The 25,624-nt window shown below is 41.0% G+C and overlaps 2 protein-coding genes across 2 annotated transcripts in view; one reads left to right on the top strand and one right to left on the bottom strand.

The window, feature by feature from the left end:
• The window catches only part of LOC133338860 (protein ROP), a 324,624-nt gene that overhangs the window by 122,716 nt on the left and 176,284 nt on the right, over positions 1 to 25,624 (top strand). The window lies entirely within an intron of this gene.
• Positions 7,414 to 25,624, bottom strand: part of LOC133338927 (microtubule-associated protein futsch) — an 84,143-nt gene continuing 65,932 nt past the window's right edge. Inside the window, exons 7-10 of the mRNA XM_061547056.1 lie at positions 14,212 to 25,606; positions 13,304 to 14,136; positions 7,720 to 10,990; positions 7,414 to 7,648 (exon numbers count right to left, since the gene is read on the bottom strand). Of these exons, the coding sequence (XP_061403040.1) occupies positions 7,479 to 7,648; positions 7,720 to 10,990; positions 13,304 to 14,136; positions 14,212 to 25,606 (15,669 nt within the window). The 3' untranslated portion in view covers positions 7,414 to 7,478. The remainder of the gene's footprint in view (positions 7,649 to 7,719; positions 10,991 to 13,303; positions 14,137 to 14,211; positions 25,607 to 25,624) is intronic.

Below are 25,624 nucleotides of genomic sequence, written 5' to 3' on the forward strand. Positions count from 1 at the left end.
GCAAAAGAGGTTGCCATTTAGACGCCATTTTCGGATTTAAAGTAGATTTTTGGTATCATATTAAAATGTGCAAACATTGGAATAAATCGGTTGTTCCCTCATTAGCCATAAGGCTGAGGGTATTAATATATATCAGTGCAATATGGGCTCCAAGCCAGGGGTATATATATATATATATATATATATAGAAAATAATTTTAATTATTTCTTACCATAATTTGAACAATGAACAATTAATGTCTATATAGAATAGATATCCATGTAATATCAGCAGGAAATTGGTGTTGAATATTTCCAAGCTTTTGAATATTTTTTTTTTTCTGTGATATTTTCATAAATATGTCACTTTAACCCCCTATATGTAATTTTAGAGATTTGATACCAAGGGAAAAATTACTATTCATCGAATTTTACTATAGGCCATCATGAAAAATTAATGCCTATATACAATAGGTATCCTTGTAATATCAGCAGGAAATTGGTATTTAATATTTCTAAGCTTTTCTGTAACAATTCCACATTTTTGCTTCTTTCACCACCTATATATCATTTTAAGGGGTTAATGTCAAGGGGAAAATTATTCTGCATTAAATTTTACTATAAGTCACCGTTTAAAGGAAATTGCTATCTTTAATAGAAATCAATGAAATATGAGCCCAAAACTTTGCTAAATGAAACATCCTTTTTTTAATTTATTCTTATTTGGCAATTCTTGTTGTTGTTAATTTTTAAGGAATATCCTTGATAATCCTTTCAGATCCCATTATGGAAATCATAATTTATTTCCTTGTCCCTTTTTGAGACTTAAAACAGGAAATATTAGATTTGTTACACTGGGGCGTATACATGCCGACGTTATGTATACGCCTCACTTATTATTCTCTATTATTATTTTTATTCTCTGAGAACTCTGTACTGGAGGGAATTCCAATTTTTCTTTTTGCCCTTTTACCCCAAAGAATATTTAGATGAGGCACATTTTTTCCGTATTGAAGTGTATATAGCCTCCCTTATTAGCCTTAAGGCTAGTGAAATATGGGCTCCAAGTTAGGGGTCCCTATATAGAAAATAATTTTAATTATTTCTTACCATATTTTTTTTCTTAATTTCCACATTTTTTTTTAAATAAAAACATTATTTGTTTTTTGTGTATTTTTCACATAAATACTTTTATTTATTTTTCTCATTGATTTGTTTGGTTTTTTGCTTTGTTTTTTATTAATTATTGAAATATAATGGATTTGTTTTGGTTTTCGTTCTGAGATAAGCTTGTTTGTTTTGGGGGATTTTTTCTTTTGGTTTTCATAAAATGTTAATTGTGTTTTGTTGTTGTTGGAGATATATATTTTTCTGTTAATAATTTCCTTTTTAATTTTTTTCTTTCAAATTTCAATTTTTCCATTTCGTTTTTTTTGTAAGAGATGTTGATTTGAAGGTTTTTTGTTTTTGGTTTTGATGAAGTTTATTTTTTGTTTATATTGTTTTCTTTGTTAAAAGCTAATAATAATAATTTGTTTTAACAAATTTGTTTTTTTTTTTTGTATTTATGATTTTTTTAATAGGAGTTTTAAATTGGGAGAGGATTTTGGTTATTAAGGCATTAAGAAATAAACAACTAATTAATTAGGGTTTTGTTTTTGTTTGGTATTCATTTTTGTTTTGAGAGTTGTTTTTTAGGGGGCTTTATGCGGTTTTTTGCAAATATAAATATTTAAGCTAATATTTTTCAACAAAATTTGTATTTACCTTTCCCCATGTTTTTGTTGGTTATATATTTTTTGGGGAAAGTTGGTTGGTTATGAAAACAAAACACATATTTAGGTTTAACAATAATTAAAAATTGGCAAAACAAACTCAAACAAATGGAATTTGTGTAAATATATAATAATTTTTGTTTTTTTTTAATTTTTTCTTTAATATATATTTTAAATTTGTTTTTTATATTTTTGTTGTTGTTTAAATAACATTTAAGGACATTGATACGTTTTTTTGTTTTATTTGGAAATTTGCAAATATAGATTTTGTTTTCTGTCACTCCAATCCATTTGGTTGTCCCCTTGGCATTTAATTATGCCCAAAAAACCCTGTTGTAAAACCTTTGCATTAAAACCTTCCATTTTTTTCCACCTTTTTCTTTAAGATTTCTTAAATTTAATTATTTCTTATGTTTAACAATCATAAATAGTTTTTATGTTTTTTTAATATCTTATTTAATTTTTTTTCTTTGTTACTAAATTCATTTCTAAGCATTTTTGCCTCAATTTTTTTCTTTATTTATTATTTTGTTAATTGAAAAAAATAATAATTTTCAAAATTAAAAAATAATATTTAAAAAAATGTTTCATTGCAAAAAATATCATAATTTTTTTTTTTTGCATTTGTTTTAATACTCTCTTTCCATTTATCCTTAGGCAAAAGAATACTGAAAAAATGTTTCTTTTTGCGTTATACAAAAAAATTATCACATTTTGCTCTAAAAAAATTGTTTTCGTATGAAGAAATAAATATTTTGTTGTGTGTTGCATTTTTAAATGTTATTTTTGTAAATTTTTGTTTTGTGACATTAATATATCTTGAGTTGCTCTAAATACTGTATCAGAGTTCTCAGTTACTGAGTGAATGAGTTGAACAAATCTATAAAATCTGAAAAACTTTGAAGATACTTAAAATTATTTATATTTTCCTGGGGGTACCCTAGGGCGTATTAATATTGTCATAATGTATACGCCATGAAGAGAAATTTTTAAAAAATCCGCAAAAATCGACATTTAGTCCATTCTATGAAGCCAAGAAAAAAACTGATATTTTTTTTTAATTTTTTAAATATTTTCGTAGTTCCTCACTTTGGCCCAAAATGTCCTTTAAAACTTCATTTTAAGGATATGATGCCAATGAGGAAAATGTTCTTAATCAAATTTCACTATAAGCTTCAGAACAAGACAAGGCTCTATATAGAATATATTTCAGTGAAATATCGGATCAATTCTGATTATTGTAAAATTGAATTTGTTCTCTAACTTTTCGAATGTAATTACTTTCTTTCACCGATTTCATCCTCCCTGTTCTCCATCGAATTCTACCCTATGTCATTGAACAAATCAAACCTCTATATATAATATATATCAGTGAAAATTCATTTGACTTTTGGTTAATTATAAAAATTTGTCATATTTTATTTTTTTCTGGACATATTCAATTCCCTGGTCACTTTTACCCTTAAAGTGTTACCTTTTGGGGTTTATGTCAAAGGATAAAATGTTCTTCATAAAATTCTACTATATGTCCACAAATAAAAGAACTTTGTGTATATAATATATATCAGTGAAATATGGGGTAAAAATCTGTTGAATTTGTAAATAATTTATTTTGAATTTTTTCAGCTCTAATGTCATTGAATGACATTTTGACTCCCTAAATTCGATTTTATTAGATTGATGTCAATCGGAAAAATACTCTTCATCGAATTTTACTATAGGTCATCATGAACCATTAGTGCCTATATAGAATAAATATCCTTGTAAAATCCGCATGAAATTGTTGTTTAATTGTTTTAAACTTATGAATATTTTTTTCTGTGATATTTTCATACCTATGCCACTTTGAGCACCTACATGTCATTTTATGGAGCTGATGTCTATTTAGAATATATATCCTTGTAAAATCCGCATGGAATTGTTGCTTAATATTTCCAAACTTTTGAATACTTGTTCTGTGATATTTTCATACTTGTACCACTTTGGCCCCCTATATGTCATTTTACGGGGTTGATGTCAAAGGGAAAATTACTTTTTATCGAATTTTACTATAGGTCATCATAAAAATTTAATGTCTATATAGAATAGATATCTTTGTATAATCCGCATGAAATTGTTGCTTAATATTTTCAAGCTTTTGAATATTTTTTCTGTTATATTTTTATATCTATGCCACTTTGGCCCCCTATATGTCGTTTTATGCAGTTGTTGTCAAGGGGAAAATTACTCCTCATCAAATTTTACTATAGGTCATCTTAAAAAAATAAAGTCTATATGGAATAGATATCCTTGTAATATCATCAGGAAATTACTGTTTAATATTTCCAAGCTTTTCAATATTTTTTCTCTCATATTTTCATACCAATGCCACTTTGGCCACCTATATGTTATTTTATGGAGATGATGCCAATAGGAAAACTATTCTTCACTAAATTTTACTATAAGTCACCTTTAAAAGGAAATTTCTATCTTTAATATAAATCAACGAAATATGAGCCCAAAACTTTGCTAAATAAAACATCTTGTTTTAATTTATCTTTTTTTTGGCAATTTAGGCCCAGAATTTCCTCTTGTTGTTAATTTTTAAGAAATGTCCTTTAAATCCCTTAAAAAATCCTTTCAAATCCTAGTACCGAAATCATAATTTATTTTCTCGTCCCTTGCTGACACTTAAAATAGGAAATATTCGATTTGTTACCCTAGGGCGTATACCTGTCGACGTTATGTATACGCCTCACTCATTCTCTATTTGTTATTATTTTTATTCTCTGAGAACTCTGTACTGGACGGTAGCCAGTTTGGTTTGTGTTAATTATTTTCTTTTGTTTTTATTATTTTTATTTTGTTTTTGTATTTTTAATAAAATTTCAATTTCTAAATTTGTTACCTAAATTGTTGTTGTTGGTTTTTTGTTTGTATTCTTTGCTGCAAAAAAATGGTTATATTTTAAAAAGCCTTTGTTTGTTGTTGTTAGGTTTATGATAAATTTTGGTTTGTTGTTGGTTTTTTGTGTGTTTATGTATGACTTTATTTGGACTTAAACTATTTTATGTTTATTTTTTTTCAATTTCTTTTCTCTTTTCCGGTGCAATTTTTCATACCATGATTTGTGGCTAGCAAATTGTTTTTCCATTTTCCTTGGCATTCTAGACAAAGATAAAATTGTTTGGTTTTTTTCAAACATTATTTATGTTTAAAAAAGGTGTATGTATGTTTGTATTGTGTTTATATTATTGTTTTTTTTTGTAATGATTTCACCATTTCTAATTCCTTAACAATTTCTTTGAAGCTGTTATGAAAAATGTAAAAAAAGTAATTTAGTTGTAATGTTACAAAACTTAAAAAATTTATATATATTTTTATAATTTTTTAAGTTTTTATCATTACCTGTTTGTTTATTGTGATTATTGTTTTGTCTCTTAGTTACTTTCTAAACTATTTTTTTTGTTATTTCTTTACCTTTTCTGCTTTTGTTGTTGTCTAAAATAAAATCCTTTTTACCTTTTTCTTTTAAATCTTCATTTGTTGACCTAAGCTTTAGTTTTCATTTTTTATTGTATTTATTACTAACTATCATCCCGTTTGGTTTTCTTTTTCTATTCAATTTCTTCCATGCAAAAAATCATATGCCCAGTTAAAAAGCGTTTTTTGTTTTTTTTTTTGGAAAAAATCATAAAAATAATAAAAATCCAATTGTTTGTTTACAAAAAATTATAAATATTTGGTTTTTATTGTTAAATATGTATGTATATATAATGTATTTGAAAATTAAGGAACTGAAAAATATTACATTAATGTTTTTTTCGTTTATGATTTTGTAAAATATTCTTGTGGTAATTTTTTGTTTATAAAAATAAGTACAAAAAATTTTAAATTAAATAAATAAATATTAAATATTTTTTGTTTAAGAAAAAAATTCGTGGCTTCTTCTTGGAGAGAGGCACATATTTTTTTTTTATAAATCTATTTTTTGTTGTTTCAAAATTTTATTATGTAGTTTTTTTTTAACAACACATATTTGGTTTGTTTCCATTTTTTCTTGTTGAAGTACAGCAATAATACTTTTTGTTTATAAGAAAGTTCAAAAATAATAAAATAGAAATGCAAAGGCTTAGACAATAAAAAATTAGTTTTTAAACATTTTTTAAAAAATTTTTAAAGAATAATTTTTTAATTTTTCATTTTCTAAAACCTTGCATTTTTAATCTATTGTATTTTTTTATATAAATTATAAGAAATCTTTGGAAAAACTCATAAAATTATATATATATATTAATATCATGTAGTTATATAAAAAAATGATTTTAAATATTTTATAATTTATTAAAAAAAATTGGAAAATATATTTTCTAAAACAAAGTAAAAAATATATATTTCCATTTTTTAATTTTTAATAAATTATAAAATATTTAAATGAAAATAATTTTTATATATTTTTTTAATTATAATATATTTTTTTTAATTATAATAATGTTCTTTTTGTTTAATACTTTGTTTCACATTCAAAGACATATATAATATACTCATTTCTATATATATAATTAATAATGTATTTGGTTTACATTGGATTTTTTTTGATTTAAATTTCAATATCGTTTGTTGTTGTTATTTTTTTATTTTTTTTTTTTTTTGGTTTGGGGTTAAACCATATACAATAATTAATTTCATTTAATTTATTTTTGGTTCATTAGAGGTGTTAAGTTATTTTTTTTTTGTAATTAATTTTCAATTTGACCTGATTCAAAGGGATATATTTTGGATTTTGACTTGATGATATAAAAAATCATAGATAACATCTTTGGGTTCGTTTTAGCTCGTTTAAATGGTTATTCAGAATGAAAACGTAGTTATATATAGAAAAATGTTTGTTTGTATTTTTTTATAACATTTGAAAATGATTTTTTTTAATTATATTATTTACTTTGCTAAATGTCTACATGAAAATAGTTTTTTTTGTTGTTTTGTATTCTTCCTGTTTTATTTTATTTTTTATTTGGTTTGCCCCTGCTCTATTTATTTTTTCTTTAGTTTATCATTGTTGTTGTTTTTTCTTTATTTTTCGTAAATTAAAATCTGTAAACTCAAAGTCCTTTGTTTTTTTTCAAATGAACTCAAAATAATCTAAGCTTAACGTTTCTTTTTTTTCATGTGGCTGTCGCTTGCATTACAAAAACAAATAAGCGGTCCGCTGAGAAACAAAAACGAGCTTGCATTTAGGCCCGTCATAAAACCCCGCCATATTCGTTTTTCAGTTTCTTTTTCTGTTTTTCAAAAATTCCCAAAAAAGTGAGGACTTGTGAGCTTTCACCGGCTTTCGGCAACAATAGAACTTTTGCCATCATGCAAAAGCTTTATTGGCTTGCTTATTTGCAGTAATCGGTCGTGTGTGTGTGTGAGTATCATCGTCGTCTTCGCCTGAGTGACGGTATTACGAAAATAAGCTTTGCCTTTTTTCCCGTTGTCTTCGTCGTTAAAAGTAAAGCTTTTGTTCGGTAAGCCATCATCATCAGCAGCAGTAATTTTTTGTTTTGTTTTTATTTGAGTGAGTATGAATTGTTGTTGTTGTTTCTTATCTGAGAGATTAGTACTACTAGCTTTTTGTGGTTATTTCTTGTTTTTTGTTCTGTTTTTGTGTCGGTCGGTCGTTCATAGTGTTGTCTCTATTACACGATAACTGAATTTTGAAACTTAATTTTCCGAAAACGCTACAAACATCCCCGTGGCCTAGAATTCCAAACGGTAAGCGGAGCAAGATGTCTCGTGATCCTGCAGGTTAATGGTACACCGTGAGGCTGATGGCGAGAGATCGATGCGGTATTTGGCCAGCAGTTCTTCGTTTTCAGCTACCCAATAGCCCAGGACGTCGGTGTCGTAGGTGGGAATGATAGTTACCTCTGTAAGGAGAACAAAAACAACAACAATAAGTTTTCCCAGCCAAAGAATTCCAATTCCCCCATATACTCACCTAATTCTTTATCCTCCCAGGTTTGTTTTGCCTCCAACAAGGCATCGTACACCTGGCGGCTGGGTTCGGTACCTGAGAACACATAGTAGCGGGCTCGCACCCTCTTAAAGAACTCCACGTGCGAGTAATAGGAATTGCCATTGTGTGGCACATAGGTCAAGTCCACATAGACGGGTGAGGGCTTCTTGGCTTTGCTGGGCGATTCGGAACGTTTACGCAAATTCTTCTCGTTGTTCAGGCGAGTCTTGGTGGCCATCAGTCGTCTCTCCTTTTTGGGTGTGGTGCGGACATCACCACTACCCTCGGCAGCCATGGGTGCGGGCGAGGGCAGACCCAATGGTTTGCCCCATTCCTTGAGTTTGTCATCAACACTTGTGGTGGTGGTCGACGAACTGGACTGGGTAGACGTTGTGGTTTCTGTGGCGGTGATGCGGCTTGTGGCTCCGGCACCTGTCGACGATTGGCTGGTCGTTGTGGTTGTCGTCACGGTGGTTGATTTGCCATCGCCATCCTGTGTCGTTTCCACTGAGGTCATTGTGGTGGTTGCTCCCTCCGAGAATTTGGGTTTCTGTACACTGCTCAAGGGGAACTTGGGCTGTTCGGCGCTGCTTACTGTCTGCTCCACTTCCTCGGCCTTTGAGGGCGAGTAGGAATACTTGGCTGTTACCGATGACATCACGTCGGCTCCACGCAGCTCAACGTGTTCCTTGAGGGCCTGCTTGAAACCCATCTCGGCCTCCTCGAGGAATTTAATGTCACCGCCCGTGTGTCGTGTGCTATCCACCGAGCCCGAGGACTGAGACATCGGCGATTCAGCAAAGTCTTGTAGGCGTTGTGTGGCGCCCTGAATTGTTATGGGTTGGGTGGCGGAGGTTGGTTTGGTATCGAATGAGTCTGGCAGTGCTCCGTAGAATGAGGTGCTCATTGGATCGACAATCTTGTGGGCGAAATGACTGCTGGAGGTAATTGATCTGGCGGCAGAGACTTCTTCGTATTGGGGTGGTATGTCATCCTGACTTTCGTCTATTTCGAAGTCGGAACGTTTACTCACGCCCGAGCCGGACCGCTGTAAATCGTAGCTGCTGGCACCGGCAAAGGAACCAGTTGAGTGGGGCGAGGCGGGTACCTCGTCGTCGCTGGTGTCGTCACTGCCGGGTGTGGAAGACCGGTACATGCTGCGCAGCATAGCCACTTCTTTGGGCAAGATCACGTCACTCTTGTCACTTTCGCTGGTGGTACGTGTGGTGGTCACCGTGACCTTCTCGCCCTCGGGATCTGTCGAGTCTGTGGTTGTGATTGTCTTTTCTTCGGTGACGATTTCCTTGCCATCGGTCGATATGACTTTGGTCACCGTGGTGATGGTGGTGGTTATGATTTTTTCAGTACTGCCGCTGAGGGCGGCTGTCTTTTCGATGCCACGCACTTCGTGTAAATCGGGCAGGGTTTCGAAGTCCTTGCGCAACATGGACGTGGTCATGGCCGACATGGCTGTCGACGAGGCGCTTGATTCCGCCTGTTGTTCGGTAGTTCCAAATGTGGCAGCTGACGACGACAACTCTTCCTTCGTGACTCGAGGGAAGGGTGATGTGGGCTTGGGCGAAGATTCTGGAGTTTCAGTCAGCGATTCTCTACCCATGGGGGTTGGTATCGATTGGCTCTCAGAAGTCAATGCGCCGGGACTTGATTTGCCGCTAATGTCCTTGGGTGACAGTGGGCCACTGTGAGCAGTAGTCGCCGAAGTGCTGGTAGTGGTGGTGGTCTCAGTCAAGGCAATTTTTGTGCCAGTTGTAGCTGCTGCTCCACCAACGGTAGTTGTGGTGGTGGTAGTCTTAATAATACCGGGGCTAACTGGAGCTGTGGGTGGTGTTTTGCGATCGGCCAGTTCATGTTCATAGGTCTGGGCCAATGTTAACGATTCCTTCTGCGTCAGAGTCTGGGATTTCTGTTGACTGCTGGTACTGGTGCTGGACATTTGTACCGATGAAGTTTTCATTTGTGCCAGTGTTTCCTCCAATGTCTCCTCTTCTTCCAGAGTTTCGGCAGCGCTGACCTGTTCGGATGGCTTGTAAATGCTGGTTGTCATTATATTGGCAAATGACTTGGAACGTCCCTCCTTGATGTGGGCCTTCTCTTCGTCGTCCTCCGACTCGTCTTCAACGTCACTGTGTGTTTGGCGACCCTCGCTGGCTTGACTCATGGCTGATGCACGTCTGCTATCAGAGATGGTCGTTGTCACGGTGGTAGATGTGCCGGCCTTTGACTTGGTGATGGCTTCGTGGGTGCTCATGCTCTCCTTGGTGGATATGATTTTTTCGGTAGCCAGGAATTCTTCAACAGTCTGTTTGAGGCTCTCCTTGACTGAGGATTCGGCAAGCGATACCGAAGAGCTCTCCGATTTCTGTTTTGTTTGAGTTGAGGTTTGGATTTCACTAACCATGGATTCGGAAGAACATTCCTCGGAGTAGGCTTGGGAATCTTCGCCATGTGTCAAAGACTCGACGCGTTCAATAGTCTTTGAGGTTTCTTTGTCTGCGGCAAGGCTGGAGACGGATTCGTGTAGGGAACCAACTTCAACCTTAACGCTCTTTAGGGATTCACTGAGCGACTCGCTGGAAGCCTTGGCAATTTCACTGGCCAACAGGCGGCTTGTCTCTGTGACAATTTGTTTGCTTTCCGTGCTGCTGCTGGAGAGGGCGGATGCCTGCCTTTCTTGTTTTTCGCTGGCCGATGAGATTATGGTGGTGGTGGTGACAATTGTGGAGATCTTTTCAGCCGATTCTTTGGCTGCATCCGTTAAGGATGTGCTGCTACTAGTGATGGTTTCCTTGACTTCTGTTTTGGTGTCTTGGGCATCTTCCTTGTGGCTAGCCGCGGATTCAGTTGGTGATGCCACCTTGCTCTCAACCTTCTCGCTAGCCTTGCTTTCGGCCTGTGATATTACCGATTCGGGTCTTGACGACTTTTGATCCACTGTTGTGGAAATTATAGATTCTTTGCGGGAGCTTACATCGCCAGCTTCGGAAGCCACCTGTTCTTGAGCTGTAGAAACAATGGATTCTTTGCGTGACACAACCTCTGAAGCTTCAGCTGCTGATGTAACAGACTCCTTACGTGATGTGATATCGACGACTTCGCTCGTATGGCTGACAACAGAGATGGGACGTGAGGCATCCTTTTGCTCAGATGCTGCAGATTGTTCGCTGGTCTTACTTTCGGCATGTGAGGCAACCGATTCTGCGGCAGAGATAATGGACTCTTTCCTGGAGGCAACCTCGGAAGTGACCTTGTCTTCAGTAGTTGAAATTACGGATTCCTTTCTGGATGTGGCATCTTCTTTTTGTTCGGATGCAGCAGATTTTTCGCTTGTTTTACTTTCTGCCTGAGAAATAACCGATTCGGGTCTTGATGCTTGTTGCTCATCAACAACTGATTCCTTTCTTGAGGCAGCACCTGGAGAAACCTTTTCCTCTGCAGTTGAAATTACAGATTCTTTTCTGGATATTGAATCAGCTACGTCTGTGACAGAAGTATCCTTAAGTTCAGATTTTTCACTGGCTTTGCTTTCGGCTTGGGAAACAACTGATTCAGGTCTAGAGGCTGCGATTTCCTCTGTAATTTTCTCATCAGCTGTTGAAACTACGGATTCTTTTCTCGATATGACACCAGAAGCGTCTTCTTTTTCTTCAGATACAGCAGATTTTTCACTGGCTTTGCTCTCGGCTTGAGATACAACTGACTCTGGTCTCGATGTTGGTTTGTCGCTAGCAACCGATTCTTTCCTTGAAGCAACATCTGTGGTAATTTTTTCTTCAGTGGTTGAAACCACAGATTCTTTTCTGGATACGGCATCAGCGACATCTGTAACATCAGCGTGGCTGGTAACAGAGGCTGGGCGTGAAACATCTTTTTGTTCGGTGGCGCCTGATTTTTCACTGGTCTTGCTTTCTGCTTGGAACACAACCGATTCAGGTCGGGATGCCTGTTTTTCATCAGCAGCCGAAACAACCGATTCTTTTCTTGATGTCACATCTGGAGATGAAATCGTGGATTCTTTTCGGGACAAGGTATCTGTGACGAATTCTTTTTCTTCAGATGCTGCAGATTTTTCACTAGTTTTGCTTTCAGGCTGTGAGACTGCCGATTCTGGCCTTGAAGTTGGTTTTTCATCGGCTGCAGAAATTACAGATTCCTTCTCTTCGGTAGTGGAGATAATGGATTCCTTTCTAGACATTACATCCGCAATATCTGTAGCATGGCTAGCAACAGAGACTGGACGGGAATCAACTTTTTGTTCAGATTTTTCACTAACCTTGCTATCGGCTTGTGAGACAGCCGATTCTGGGCGAGATGTTAGTTTCTCGTCAGTGACCTTTTCAGCAGCAATTGAGGCTACAGATTCTTTCCTAGAGATGTCATCGGCATGTTGTTCGAATGCGGCCGATTTTTCGCTAACTTTACTTTCAGCTTGTGAGACAACCGACTCTGGGCGAGTTTCTACTTTTTCGTCAGCAGTGGAAACAATCGATTCTTTACGAGAAGGCACATCTGAGGTGACCTTTTCCTCGGCTGTTGAAATTACAGATTCCTTCCTTGACACCGCCTCAGCGACATCAGATTCCTTTTGTTCTGTGACGCCCGATTTGTCACTAGTTTTGCTTTCAGTTTGTGAGACAACCGATTCTGGTCGAGATGCTTGTTTCTCGTCAGTGACCTTTTCAGCAGCTATTGAGGCTACAGATTCCTTCCTTGAGATGTCGCCATCCTTAAGTTCAGATGCGGCCGATTTTTCGCTGACTTTACTTTCAGCTTGTGAGACAACCGATTCTGGGCGAGTTTCTACTTTTTCCTCAGCAGTGGAAATAACCGATTCTTTTCTGGAAGATACATCTGACATGACCTTCTCCTCGGCAGTTGAAATTACAGATTCCTTTCTGGACACCGCCTCAGCGACATCAGTGTGACTGGCAACAGAAGTTGGACGCGATGTTTCCTTCTGTTCGGTGACGCTCGATTTTTCACTAGCTTTGCTTTCAGCTTGCGATACAACTGATCCTGGTCTAGATGCCACGATTTCTTCCGTGACCTTCTCCTCAGCTGTTGAAACCACGGATTCTTTTCTTGATGTGGCCTCAGTAACGCCTTCCACTTGTTCGGAAATAGCTGATTTTTCGCTAGCTTTACTTTCGGCTTGTGAGACAACCGATTCCGGTCGTGATGATATTTTTTCGTCAGCAGCAACAGAAACTGTTGATTCCTTTCGGGAAGCCATATCTGAAGTATCCTTCTCTTCGGTAGTTGTAATCATCGATTCTTTTCTGGACACAGCTTCAGCGGAATCTGGAATATCTGTGGGTAATTCCGATTTTTCGCTAGCTTTGCTTTCTGCTTGCGAGACAACAGATTCTGGTCGCGATGCAAGTTTTTCTTCGGCAGTAGAAACAATTGATTCCTTTCTTGAAGTGGCTTTATCCTCGGCAACATCTGTGACATCAGCATGACTGGTCACAGAGACCGGTCGTGATGATTCTTTTTGTTCCGATAAACCAGATTTCTCACTGACTTTACTTTCGGCTTGCGACACAACAGATTCTGGCCGTGAAGCTTGTTTTTCGTCAGTAGTGGAAACAATCGATTCTTTTCGTGAAGCTACATCAGAAGTAACCTTTTCTTCTGTAGTTGAAATTACAGATTCCTTTCTCGACATAGCCTCAGCAATATCTGTGGCGTGACTGGTTACCGAAACTGGACGAGAAATTTCCTTTTGTTCTGATTTATCGCTAGCTTTACTTTCGGCCTGTGAAGCAACGGATTCTGGTCGGGATACTTGTTTTTCGTCCTCAGCCTTGGCACTGGCTTCGGAAACAGGACGTGAGATATCCTTGGTGTCGGATGTGACAGGTGATTTGTCTGCAGGCAGTGCCGATTCCTTTTCACTGGCAACAGAGGCAGAGGGCGAAACTGCAGTTTCTTTTGTCTCTTCTTCGGTTGTGGACAATAGCGATTCTTTTCTGCTTTCTGGTTTCATGTCCTTGACTGATTCCTCAGCCTCATGTGGCAATTCTTTGTCCTTGGATGAAATCTGACTGGCTGCGGAGTCTGGTCTGTCCTTATCTTCGAATGGGCTTGAGGAGAAATCAGCTTTGCTATCGAAGGTATCTTCGTCTTTGGTCAAATCCTTCTCACTGTAGGCACTTATGGCCGATTCTCTTCTCCATTCCAGTTCCATGCTGGATGTGGATTCTTTACGGCCACTCACGTCGCGTTTTCCTCGTAGTTGAGCCTTTTCGGACTCTTCAATCTTGTCCTTTTCTTCGATTGAAGCAGGTCCTGACGATTTCAGATCGGGAGATGATTTTTCAGATTCAATTTCCGTCTTTGGGACCTTGTCAAGGACCGGTTTGTCTTTTTCGCTGGGTACTTCAGCAATGGGTGCTGGAGTGAATTGAATGGAACCTTTAGGACAGATTTCTGTCTCCTCTCCGCCATCTTCACTACTGGCCGTAACTAGCATTCTCTGGACTGTTGGTCCCTCGGGTTCTTCCACCGATTTGAGTTTCTCCTCCAATTCTTTTTCATCAAAGTCTGGAATGATCTCGGTTATATCTTTCTCCGATTTCAAGACCTTGGCAACATCGGCGACAATTTTGAAGACTTCAACCTCCCGTGGAGACACAGGCCTGGGTACGGCAACCTCACCCAATACTGGGGTCACATCTGAAGGTGGACTAGTTCTATGCTCCTCATCCTCTTCTTTGATGTCATGCAAAATTGGCTCTTCTTTATCGACAACGGTAATCTTAAGGTCGGGCGATGTGTCCATTGTTGTGATATGTGTTTCACGAAGTTCGGTAGTAAATCCTAAGGAATCGGTCGTTGCAGATTTTAATTCGTGGCTCAATGTATCAATTGTAGTTTTAGTAATTTCTTCAACCACTTCGACTTTGTCGGCAACAGAATCCTTTACGTCTTTTGTTACTGATTCCGTGACGGTCTTGGCATCTTCGACAACTGTGGCTGTCTTTTCGGTAATTGCTTCGGCTGATGAGGACACAGTCTCCTTAACGTCTTCAGCGATTGTTTCGACAGCGGTCTTGGTATCCTCGACAATTGTGGCGGTCTTTTCGGTAATGGTTTCCGCTGACGAGGCCATTGACTCCTTAACATCCTTAACTACTGTTTCGGCAACAGTCTTTGTATCCTCGATAATTGTGGCTGTCTTTTCGACAACTGCTTCCGTTGATGAGGCCACAGTTTCCTTTACTTCTTCAACGACTTGTTCTTTCAATTCTGTCACTTCTTCAATAGATTTTTCGATGGAAGTAGCAACCGATTCCTTCAATTCTTCAACCTTGGTTTTTGTCTCTTCAACCTTTTCCGTAACCGATTCTGATACCATTTTTGTAACTTCTTGAGATTTTTCTTTGATATCGTCGACCTTACTGGAGAATTCTTCAGTCACCGATGTAACTTGCTGGTCAATTGTTTCTTTGGTTTGCGAAACCGTTTCTGCGATTTCTGAAACCACGGTTTCGGTTGACTCTTTAATTTCTTCTGCTTTGGTGACAATCGACTCCTTTGCTTCGGCTAAAACTTGTTCGGTAGTCTGTTTCAAGTCGGAAATCTTTTCGTCCAAGGACTCGGACACTGTTTTGACAATTTCTTCGGTTGAAATAGTTTTCGACTCGATTGTTGCCTTGGCTTCTTTAACGGATTCTTCAGTAGTTTTCGCAATGATTTCGACTTCGTCCTTGATAGCGGATGCTTCAGATTTTAGAATTTCCTTGGCCTTTTCTTCAGCTTCGACTGCTTTTTCACTAACTGCTTCCGAAGCATGAGCGGCAGAATCTTTGAGTATTTCAAGTTTCGATGAAATGTCCAACAAGGACTTGGCATGATCTTTGACGTCTTCAATTCTAGACTCGATTGCAAGTTCAGATTCGCTGATGTCGTCAGATTTCTTAGCAATGTCCTCTGTCAAATGATCGACGGTTGTTTCGATGGCTGTAACCGCCTCAGTAACGGCTTCGGATTCCTTGGTAAAGATATCTTTAACGATACCGGTTATGGATTCGAAAATTCCCTTCGATTTGGGAGATGGCGAATCTTCATCCTTCTTCTTCTCATCCTCGGCAATAGATTCTGCGGCTTCATCAACTGGGGTTGACACTGTATCTTTAACAGCGAACTTTGTATCGGCGACATCTTCAGTTTTCTCCACTTCCTTCTCGAAGTCGCCATCGGCCACATCAACTGGACTGGAAGATGTTGGCAATTGTCCAACGACTTCAGTAGCAGAGAGCTGTAGAGTGAAATCCTCCTTCTTCATTATGATTTCTTCTATCGTTTTAGTGGCATCGTCGATTGGCGACGACATGGTTTCAACGTGACTGGGGGAAATCTTTTCAACAGGGGAAACCTTTTCCGCTGGGGACGTCTTTTCAGCAGAAGAAACTTTTTCAACTGGTGAACTCTTTTCCGCAGGGGAAGTCTTTTCAGACATAATCAGTTTTTCAATTTCTTCGGTGAAAACATCAGCTTTGTCAACAGGTGTCGAAACAGTTGCGGATATGTCAACATCTGCCGCCTGATGTTCCGATACTTTGCTAGAATCGTCTCCTGCAGCTAGGAAGTCACCTTCAGCAACATCGACGGGACTGGACGAAGTTGGTAATTTTCCATCCTGTGTTGCAGATTCAAGATCCAAAGTAAACTCTTCCTTCTTATTTTTCATATCGCCGGCTTCATCAATGGGGGAGGAGATGGTATCAATAATGACGGGATAAACAGTCTTTAATGTCAATCCACTGGTCGCAACAGATTTGTCTTCTTCTTTGCTTTCAGCGACAGATGTTGGTCGGGAAGCTTCCTTGGATTCCTCGGCAGATTTTTTCTCACTTTCTGCTACCGAGGCCTTTCGTGAAGCGAGTGGAGATTTCTCTTCTTCCTTGCATTCAGCGACAGATGTTGGTCGGGAAGCTTCCTTGGATTCTTCGGCAGATTTCTCTTCTCCCTTGCTGTCAGCAACAGAAGTTGGTCGGTGAGCTTCCTTAGATTCCTCCGCAGATTTCTTTTCACTTTCTGCTACCGAGGCCTTTCGCGAGACAATGGGAGATTTCTTTTCTTCCTTGCTATCAGCGACAGATGTTGGTCGGGAAGCTTCTTTAGATTCCTCGGCAGATTTCTTTTCACTTTCTGCTACCGAAGCCTTTCGTGAGGCAATGGGAGATTTCTCTTCTTCCTTGCTTTCAGCAACGGACGTTGGTCGGGAAGCTTCCTTGGATTCTTCGGCAGATTTTTTCTCACTTTCTGCTACCGAGGCCTTTCTCGAGGCTTCCTTGGATTCCTCGGCTGATTTCTTTTCACTTTCTGCTACCGAGGCCTTTCTCGAGGCTTCTTTAGATTCCTCGGCAGATTTTTTCTCACTTTCTGCTACCGAGACCTTTCGTGAGGCAATGGGAGATTTCTCTTCTTCCTTGCTTTCAGCGACAGATGTTGGCCGTGAAGCTTCCTTGGATTCATCGGCAGATTTCTTTTCACTTTCTGCTACCGAGGGGGATTTCTCTTCTTCCCTGCTTTCAGCGACAGAAGTTGGTCGGGAAGATTCCTTAGATTCCTCGGCAGATTTCTTTTCACTTTCTGCTACCGACGCCTTTCGTGAGGCAATGGGAGATTTCTCTTCTTCCTTGCTTTCAGCAACGGATGTTGGTCGGGAAGCTTCCTTGGATTCCTCGGCAGATTTCTTTTCACTTTCTGCTACCGACGCCTTTCGTGAGGCAATGGGAGATTTCTCTTCTTCCTTGCTTTCAGCAACGGATGTTGGTCGGGAAGCTTCCTTGGATTCCTCGGCAGATTTCTTTTCACTTTCTGCTACCGAGGCCTTTCGTGAGGCAATGGGAGATTTCTCTTCTTCCTTGCTTTCAGCAACGGATGTTGGTCGGGAAGCTTCCTTGGATTCCTCGTCAGATTTCTTTTCACTTTCTGCTACCGAGACCTTTCGAGAAGCAATGGGAGATTTATCTTCTTCCTTACTTTCAGCGACAGAAGTTGGTCGGGAAGCTTCCTTGGATTCCTCGGCAGATTTCTTTTCACTTTCTGCTACCGACGCCTTTCGTGAGGCAATGGGAGATTTCTCTTCTTCCTTGCTTTCAGCAACGGATGTTGGTCGGGAAGCTTCCTTGGATTCCTCGGCAGATTTCTTTTCACTTTCTGCTACCGAGACCTTTCGCGAAGCAATGGGAGACTTATCTTCTTCCTTGCTTTCAGCGACAGAAGTTGGTCGGGAAGTTTCCTTGGATTCCTCGGCAGATTTCTTTTCACTTTCTGCTACCGATTTCTCTTCTTCCTTGCTTTCAGCGACAGAAGTTGGTCGGGAAGCTTCCTTGGATTCCTCGGCAGATTTCTTTTCACTTTCTGCTACCGAGGCCTTTCGTGAGGCAATGGGAGATTTCTCTTCTTCCTTGCTTTCAGCGACAGATGTTGGTCGGGAAGCTTCCTTGGATTCCTCGGCAGATTTCTTTTCACTTTCTGCTACCGAGGCCTTTCGTGAGGCAATGGGAGATTTCTCTTCTTCCTTGCTTTCAGCGACAGAAGTTGGTCGGGAAGCTTCCTTGGATTCCTCGGCAGATTTCTTTTCACTTTCTGCTACCGAGGTCTTTCGTGAGGTAATCGGAGATTTCTCTTCTTCCTTGCTTTCAGCGACAGAAGTTGGTCGGGAAGCTTCCTTGGATTCCTCGGCAGATTTCTTTTCACTTTCTGCTACCGAGGCCTTTCGTGAGGCAATGGGAGATTTCTCTTCTTCCTTGCTTTCAGCGACAGATGTTGGTCGGGAAGCTTCCTTGGATTCCTCGGCAGATTTCTTTTCACTTTCTGCTACCGAGGCCTTTCGTGAGGCAATGGGAGATTTTTCTTCTTCCTTGGGATATTTTTTTTCTTCCTTGCTTTCAGCGACAGAAGTTGGTCGGGAAGCATCCTTGGATTCCTCGGCAGATTTCTTTTCACTTTCTGCTACCGAGGTCTTTCGTGAGGTAATCGGAGATTTCTCTTCTTCCTTGCTTTCAGCGACAGAAGTTGGTCGGGAAGCTTCCTTGGATTCCTCGGCAGATTTCTTTTCACTTTCTGCTACCGAGGCCTTTCTCGAGGCAATGGGAGATTTCTCTTCTTCCTTGCTTTCAGCGACAGATGTTGGTCGGGAAGCTTCCTTGGATTCCTCGGCAGATTTCTTTTCACTTTCTGCTACCGAGGCCTTTCTCGAGGCAATGGGAGATTTCTCTTCTTCCTTGCTTTCAGCGACAGAAGTTGGTCGGGAAGCTTCCTTGGATTCCTCGGCAGATTTCTTTTCACTTTCTGCTACCGAGGCCTTTCGTGAGGTAATCGGAGATTTCTCTTCTTCCTTGCTTTCAGCGACAGATGTTGGTCGGGAAGCTTCCTTGGATTCCTCGGCAGATTTCTTTTCACTTTCTGCTACCGAGGCCTTTCTCGAGGCAATGGGAGATTTCTCTTCTTCCTTGCTTTCAGCGACAGATGTTGGTCGGGAAGCTTCTTTGGATTCCTCGGCAGATTTCTTTTCACTTTCTGCTACCGAGGCCTTTCGTGAAGCGAGTGGAGACTTCTCTTCTTCCTTGCTTTCAGCAACGGACGTTGGTCGGGAAGCTTCCTTGGATTCATCGGCAGATTTCTTTTCACTTTCTGCTACCGAGGCTTTTCTTGAAGCAATGGGAGATTTTTCTTCTTCTTTGCTTTCAGCGACAGAAGTTGGTCGGGAAGCATCCTTGGATTCATCGGCAGATTTCTTTTCACTTTCTGCTACCGAGGCCTTTCGTGAGGCAATGGGAGATTTCTCTTCTTCCTTGCTTTCAGCGACAGATGTTGGTCGGGAAGCTTCCTGGGATTCCCCGGCAGATTTCTTTTCACTTTCTGTTACCGAGGCCTTTCGTGAAGTGAGTGGAGACTTCTCTTCTTCCTTGCTTTCAGCGACAGAAGTTGGTCGGGAAGCTTCCTTGGATTCCTCGGCAGATTTCTTTTCACTTTCTGCTACCGAGGCCTTTCGTGAAGCGAGTGGAGACTTCTCTTCTTCCTTGCTTTCAGCGACAGAAGTTGGTCGGGAAGCTTCCTTGGATTCCTCGGCAGATTTCTTTTCACTTTCTGCTACCGAGGGAGATTTCTCTTCTTCCTTGCTTTCAGCAACGGACGTTGGTCGGGAAGCTTCCTTGGATTCCTCGGCAGATTTCTTTTCACTTTCTGTTACCGAGGCCTTTCGTGAGGCAATGGGAGATTTTTCTTCTTCCTTGCTTTCAGCAACGGATGTTGGTCGGGAAGCTTCTTTGGATTCCTCGGCAGATTTTTTCTCACTTTCTGCTACCGAAGCCTTTCGCGAGGCAATGGGAGATTTTTCTTCTTCCTTGCTTTCAGCAACGGATGTTGGTCGGGAAGCTTCCTTGGATTCCTCGGCAGATTTCTTTTCACTTTCTGCTACCGAAGCCTTTCGCGAGGCAATGGGAGATTTTTCTTCTTCCGTGCTTTCAGCGACAGAAGTTGGTCGGGAAGCTTCCTTGGATTCCTCGGCAGATTTCTTTTCAATTTCTGCTACCGAAGCCTTTCGCGAGGCAATGGGAGATTTTTCTTCTTCCTTGCTTTCAGCAACGGATGTTGGTCGGGAAGCTTCCTTGGATTCCTCGGCAGATTTCTTTTCACTTTCTGCTACCGAGGCCTTTCGTGAGGCAATGGGAGATTTTTCTTCTTCCTTGCTTTCAGCGACAGAAGTTGGTCGGGAAGCATCCTTGGATTCCTCGTCAGATTTCTTTTCACTTTCTGTTGCCGAGGCCTTTCGTGAGGCAATGGGAGATTTCTCTTCTTCCTTGCTTTCAGCAACGGATGTTGGTCGGGAAGCTTCCTTGGATTCCTCGGCAGATTTCTTTTCACTTTCTGCTACCGAGGCCTTTCGTGAGGCAATGGGAGACTTCTCTTCTTCCTTGCTTTCAGCAACGGATGTTGGTCGGGAAGCTTCCTTGGATTCCTCGGCAGATTTCTTTTCACTTTCTGCTACCGAGACCTTTCGTGAAGCGAGTGGAGACTTCTCTTCTTCCTTGCTTTCAGCGACAGATGTTGGTCGGGAAGCTTCCTTGGATTCCTCGGCAGATTTCTTTTCACTTTCTGCTACCGAGGCCTTTCGTGAAGCGAGTGGAGATTTTTCATCTTCCTTGATTTCAGCAACAGAAGTTGGTCGGGAAGCTTCCTTGGATTCCTCAGCGGATTTCCTATCACTTTCTGCTATCGAGGCTTTTCTCGAGGCAATGGGAGATTTCTCTTCTTCCTTGATTTCAGCAACAGAAGTTGGTCGGGAAGCATCTTTAGATTCCTCGGCAGATTTTTTTTCACTTTCTGCTACCGAGGCCTTTCGTGAGGCAATGGGAGATTTATCTTCTTCCTTGCTTTCAGCGACAGAAGTTGGTCGGGAAGCCTCCTTGGATTCCTCGGCAGATTTCTTTTCACTTTCTGCTACCGAGGCCTTTCGCGAGACAATGGGAGATTTCTCTTCTTCCTTGCTTTCAGCAACAGATGTTGGTCGGGAAGCTTCCTTGGATTCCTCGGCAGATTTCTTTTCACTTTCTGCTACCGAGGCCTTTCGTGAGGCAATGGGAGATTTCTCTTCTTCCTTGCTTTCAGCAACGGATGTTGGTCGGGAAGCCTCTTTGGATTCCTCGGCAGATTTCTTTTCACTTTCTGCTACCGAGGCCTTTCGTGAAGCGAGTGGAGACTTCTCTTCTTCCTTGCTTTCAGCAACGGATGTTGGTCGGGAAGCTTCCTTGGATTCTTCAGCAGATTTCTTTTCACTTTCTGCTACCGAGGTTTTTCTTGAAGCAATGGGAGATTTCTCTTCGTCCTTGCTTTCAGCGACAGATGTTGGTCGGGAAGCTTCCTTGGATTCCTCGGCAGATTTCTTTTCACTTTCTGCTTCCGAGGCCTTTCGTGAAGCGAGTGGAGATTTCTCTTCTTCCTTGCTTTCAGCGACAGAAGTTGGTCGGGAAGCCTCCTTGGATTCTTCGGCAGATTTCTTTTCACTTTCTGCTACCGAGGCCTTTCGTGAGACAATGGGAGATTTCTCTTCTTCCTTGCTTTCAGCAACAGATGTTGGTCGGGAAGCTTCCTTGGATTCCTCGGCAGATTTCTTTTCACTTTCTGCTACCGAGGCCTTTCGTGAAGCGAGTGGAGATTTCTCTTCTTCCTTGCTTTCAGCGACAGATGTTGGTCGGGAAGCTTCCTTGGATTCTTCGGCAGATTTCTTTTCACTTTCTGCTACCGAGGCCTTTCGTGAGACAATGGGAGATTTCTCTTCTTCCTTGCTTTCAGCAACAGATGTTGGTCGGGAGGCTTCCTTGGATTCCTCGTCAGATTTTTTCTCACTTTCTGCTACCGAGGCCTTTCGCGAAGCAATGGGAGATTTCTCTTCTTCCTTGCTTTCAGCAACGGATGTTGGTCGGGAAGCTTCCTTGGATTCCTCGGCAGATTTCTTTTCACTTTCTGCTACCGAGGCCTTTCGAGAGGCAATGGGAGATTTCTCTTCTTCCTTGCTTTCAGCGACAGAAGTTGGTCGGGAAGCCTCCTTGGATTCCTCAGCAGATTTCTTTTCACTTTCTGCTATCGAGGCCTTTCGTGAAGCGAGTGGAGATTTCTCTTCTTCCTTGCTTTCGGCGACAGAAGTTGGTCGGGAAGCCTCTTTGGATTCCTCGGCAGATTTCTTTTCACTTTCTGCTACCGAGGCCTTTCGAGAGGCAATGGGAGACTTCTCTTCTTCCTTGCTTTCAGCGACAGAAGTTGGTCGGGAAGCTTCTTTGGATTCCTCGGCAGATTTCATTTCACTTTCTGCTACCGAGGCCTTTCGAGAGGCAATGGGAGATTTCTCTTCTTCCTTGCTTTCAGCGACAGAAGTTGGTCGGGAAGCTTCTTTGGATTCCTCGGCAGATTTCATTTCACTTTCTGCTACCGAGGCCTTTCGAGAGGCAATGGGAGATTTCTCTTCTTCCTTGCTTTCAGCGACAGAAGTTGGTCGGGAAGCTTCCTTGGATTCCTCGGCAGATTTCTTTTCACTTTCTGCTACCGAGGCCTTTCGTGATGCAGTGGTGGATTTTTCATCTTCTTTGCTTTCAGCGACGGATGTTGGACGGGATGCTTCTGTAGATTTGATATCGCTTTCACCAACTGAAGTTTTTCTTGAAGAAATCGGTGATTTCTCGTCCCTTTCACTGACAGCAGCGGATGTTCGTTTAGTTGTTTCTGTAAATGTCTCGGTCAACTTTACTTCTGTTACGCTTTCGACAACAGACTGTTTTCTAGATACAATTGGTGATTTGACGTCTTCTTTGCTTTCAGAGACTGATGTTGGTCGTGATGGTTCTTTGGATTCATCGGCAGACTTTTTCTCAATATCTGCAACCGAAGACTTCCTAGAAGCAAAGGGAGATTTCACATCTTTTTCGCTAACGGCAGCTGACACAACCTCTGAAGCTGGCTTTGATGCCTCGATTGACTTGACGTCCTCTTCCTCTTTGCTTTCTACCACGGAAACAGGTCGTGATGGTTCCTTGGATTCCTCGGCAGATTTCTTATCACTTTCAGCAACCGAAGGTTTCCTTGAAGCAACTGGAGATTTCTCATCTTTTTCACTAATAGCTGCTGATGCGGATTCCTTGCTTTCTGCGACGGAAGTAGGTCGTGATATTTCTTTGGATTCCTCGGCAGATTTCTTCTCGCTATCGGCTATGGAAGCTTTTCTTGAAGCAATTGGAGATTTTTCGTCCTTCTCACTAACTGCAGCTGAAACAGCCTCCGATGTTGGCTTGGATGCCTCTGTTGACTTAACGTCCTTAACGCTTTCGGCCACTGATTCCTTTCGAGATGCAATTGCAGATTTGTCATCATCTTTACTTTCAGCAACGGAAGTGGGTCTTGAAGACTCCTTGGACTCTTCGGCATATTTCTTCTCACTTTCTGCTACGGAAGGTTTCCTCGATTCAACTGGAGATTTCTCGTCCGTTTCACTGACTGCCGCTGATGCAACCTCCTTGCTATCAGCCACGGATGTGGGTCGAGATGTTTCTTTAGATTCTTCAGCAGATTTCTTCTCGCTCTCTGCAACTGAGGGTTTTCTGGAAGCTATTGGCGATTTTTCATCCTTTTCGCTGACAACGGCTGATGCAGTCTCTGATGGCCCTTTGGAGACCTCTGTAGATGCAATCTTCTGATCCTTTTCGGCCTCTATAACCGAAGTTTTTTGTGAAACTACGGTAAGGTCTGCTTTTTCGCTCTCCATAACAGATTTTTCCACTTTATCGCTTTCTGTTACCGAAGCAGGCCGAGATGGTTCTCTTGACGCTGCTTCAGATGTCTTGGCCTTTTCGCTTTCTTCGACCGAACTCTTACGGGAAGCTTCACCAACGGAAGCACTCTCAGAAGGTTCCTTTGACTTACTTATTTTCTCGGCATCAGCTATGGACTCTCGTCGTAAGGGCTGTTTAGAATCGTGTACTGATTTTTCTTCGTCGACTGCGGATTCAGGCCTTGATGTTTCCTTAGATTCTGCTGCTTTTTCCGATACAGATTCTCGTCGCGAAGTTTCTTTAGAAACTTCGGCTGAGGGTTTCTTAGATGTCTCCTTGGATTCCACGGATGTCTTGCGGCTGGCTTGCAACGATTTTTGGACTTCAACTTCAATTGCCTCCTCAATTGTTGGAGGGCATTCGACGGAAATGGTGTCTTCGTGTTTCTCAGCTCCGGGCTTTGTTGTTGGCATTTGTGGTGGAATTTCGTCTTCCGATGTAATTTCGCTAACTTCCTTCTCCTCAGGTGATGCCAGAGGTTTCTTTGCCTCCTTAACTTCAGCCACTTTAACGGCGGTGATTTCTTCTTTTACCTCAACGGCAGTTTCTTCGGCTTCATGTGTATCTTCCTCCTTGATTTCCTCAGCATCCTTAACATCAGCTGGAGAGGCAGGAGCCTTTTCGGTTGGTGAAGGAACCTTCTCTTTGGACTCTTCCTCCTGTTGGACGGCTGTTACGGTTTCCTGAGCCTCTTCTTCGTCTTCCTTTGTCAATTTCGTATCCTTCTCCTCTTCAACTTCTTCGTCTTCCTCTTCGATTTCGGTGACTTTCTCTTCTTCCTCCTTTTCTTCTTTGGCCAATTCCTCCTTGTGGGAGATGGACTTGCCAGAATCTTGAGCGTCCTTTTCATACATACCCATGTCGGCTTCTTCGTGCATGGGCAGGTCGGCCACTTCATCGGGAGTTTTAACAACGTCCCGCATCTGTTGGGAATCATAGGCCATTTTGATAGGCAAAATACGCTCTGCGGTTCCAATACCGGCCACAATACGATCCGTGTATTTCTGAGCCAGAATTTCCTTAGGCTCAGCACTGGTTTCAGATGGAGGAATGATCGACGTCAGGGCACTTACGGATGCAACTACGGCTTCCACTTCTTTAGTTTCCTCCTTGACGTATTTCTCTTCAATGGCCAGGTCTTCTTTGATTTCATCCAATGGGATGCGTTCGTCTTCGGGCAGTGTGGGGGCTGTAGTGGCGCCCGACTCTATTGTGGCAGAGAATCGTTCTTCTGGCAGGCTTTCTTGAAGGTTGGCTGGGATTACCTCAACAGGCATGCCAACCAAGTCATCTTTGGTATCGGACGTCTTTTTAGCGCTACTGATGCGTTCGTCGGGCGTTACCGAAGATAGATCCTCTTCGGTCTTGGCCAGATGTTCATCAGTTTTGGAAGTGACAATTTCCTTGGCTGTAGTAATAATTTCCTGTACTTCAGCCTTAATTTCGGATTCGACGGCAGTGGTGAGTCCCACCTTGGCCTCAGCATCCGCCTCCTTTTCAGCCTCTTCTGCCTCCTCCTTGGCTTCGGCCTC

This window comes from Musca vetustissima, unplaced genomic scaffold, assembly GCF_032173495.1.
Source record: "Musca vetustissima isolate MV318-11 ecotype Yass unplaced genomic scaffold, APGP_CSIRO_Mvet_v1 utg704, whole genome shotgun sequence".
Classification (NCBI taxonomy): Eukaryota; Metazoa; Arthropoda; class Insecta; order Diptera; family Muscidae; genus Musca; species Musca vetustissima.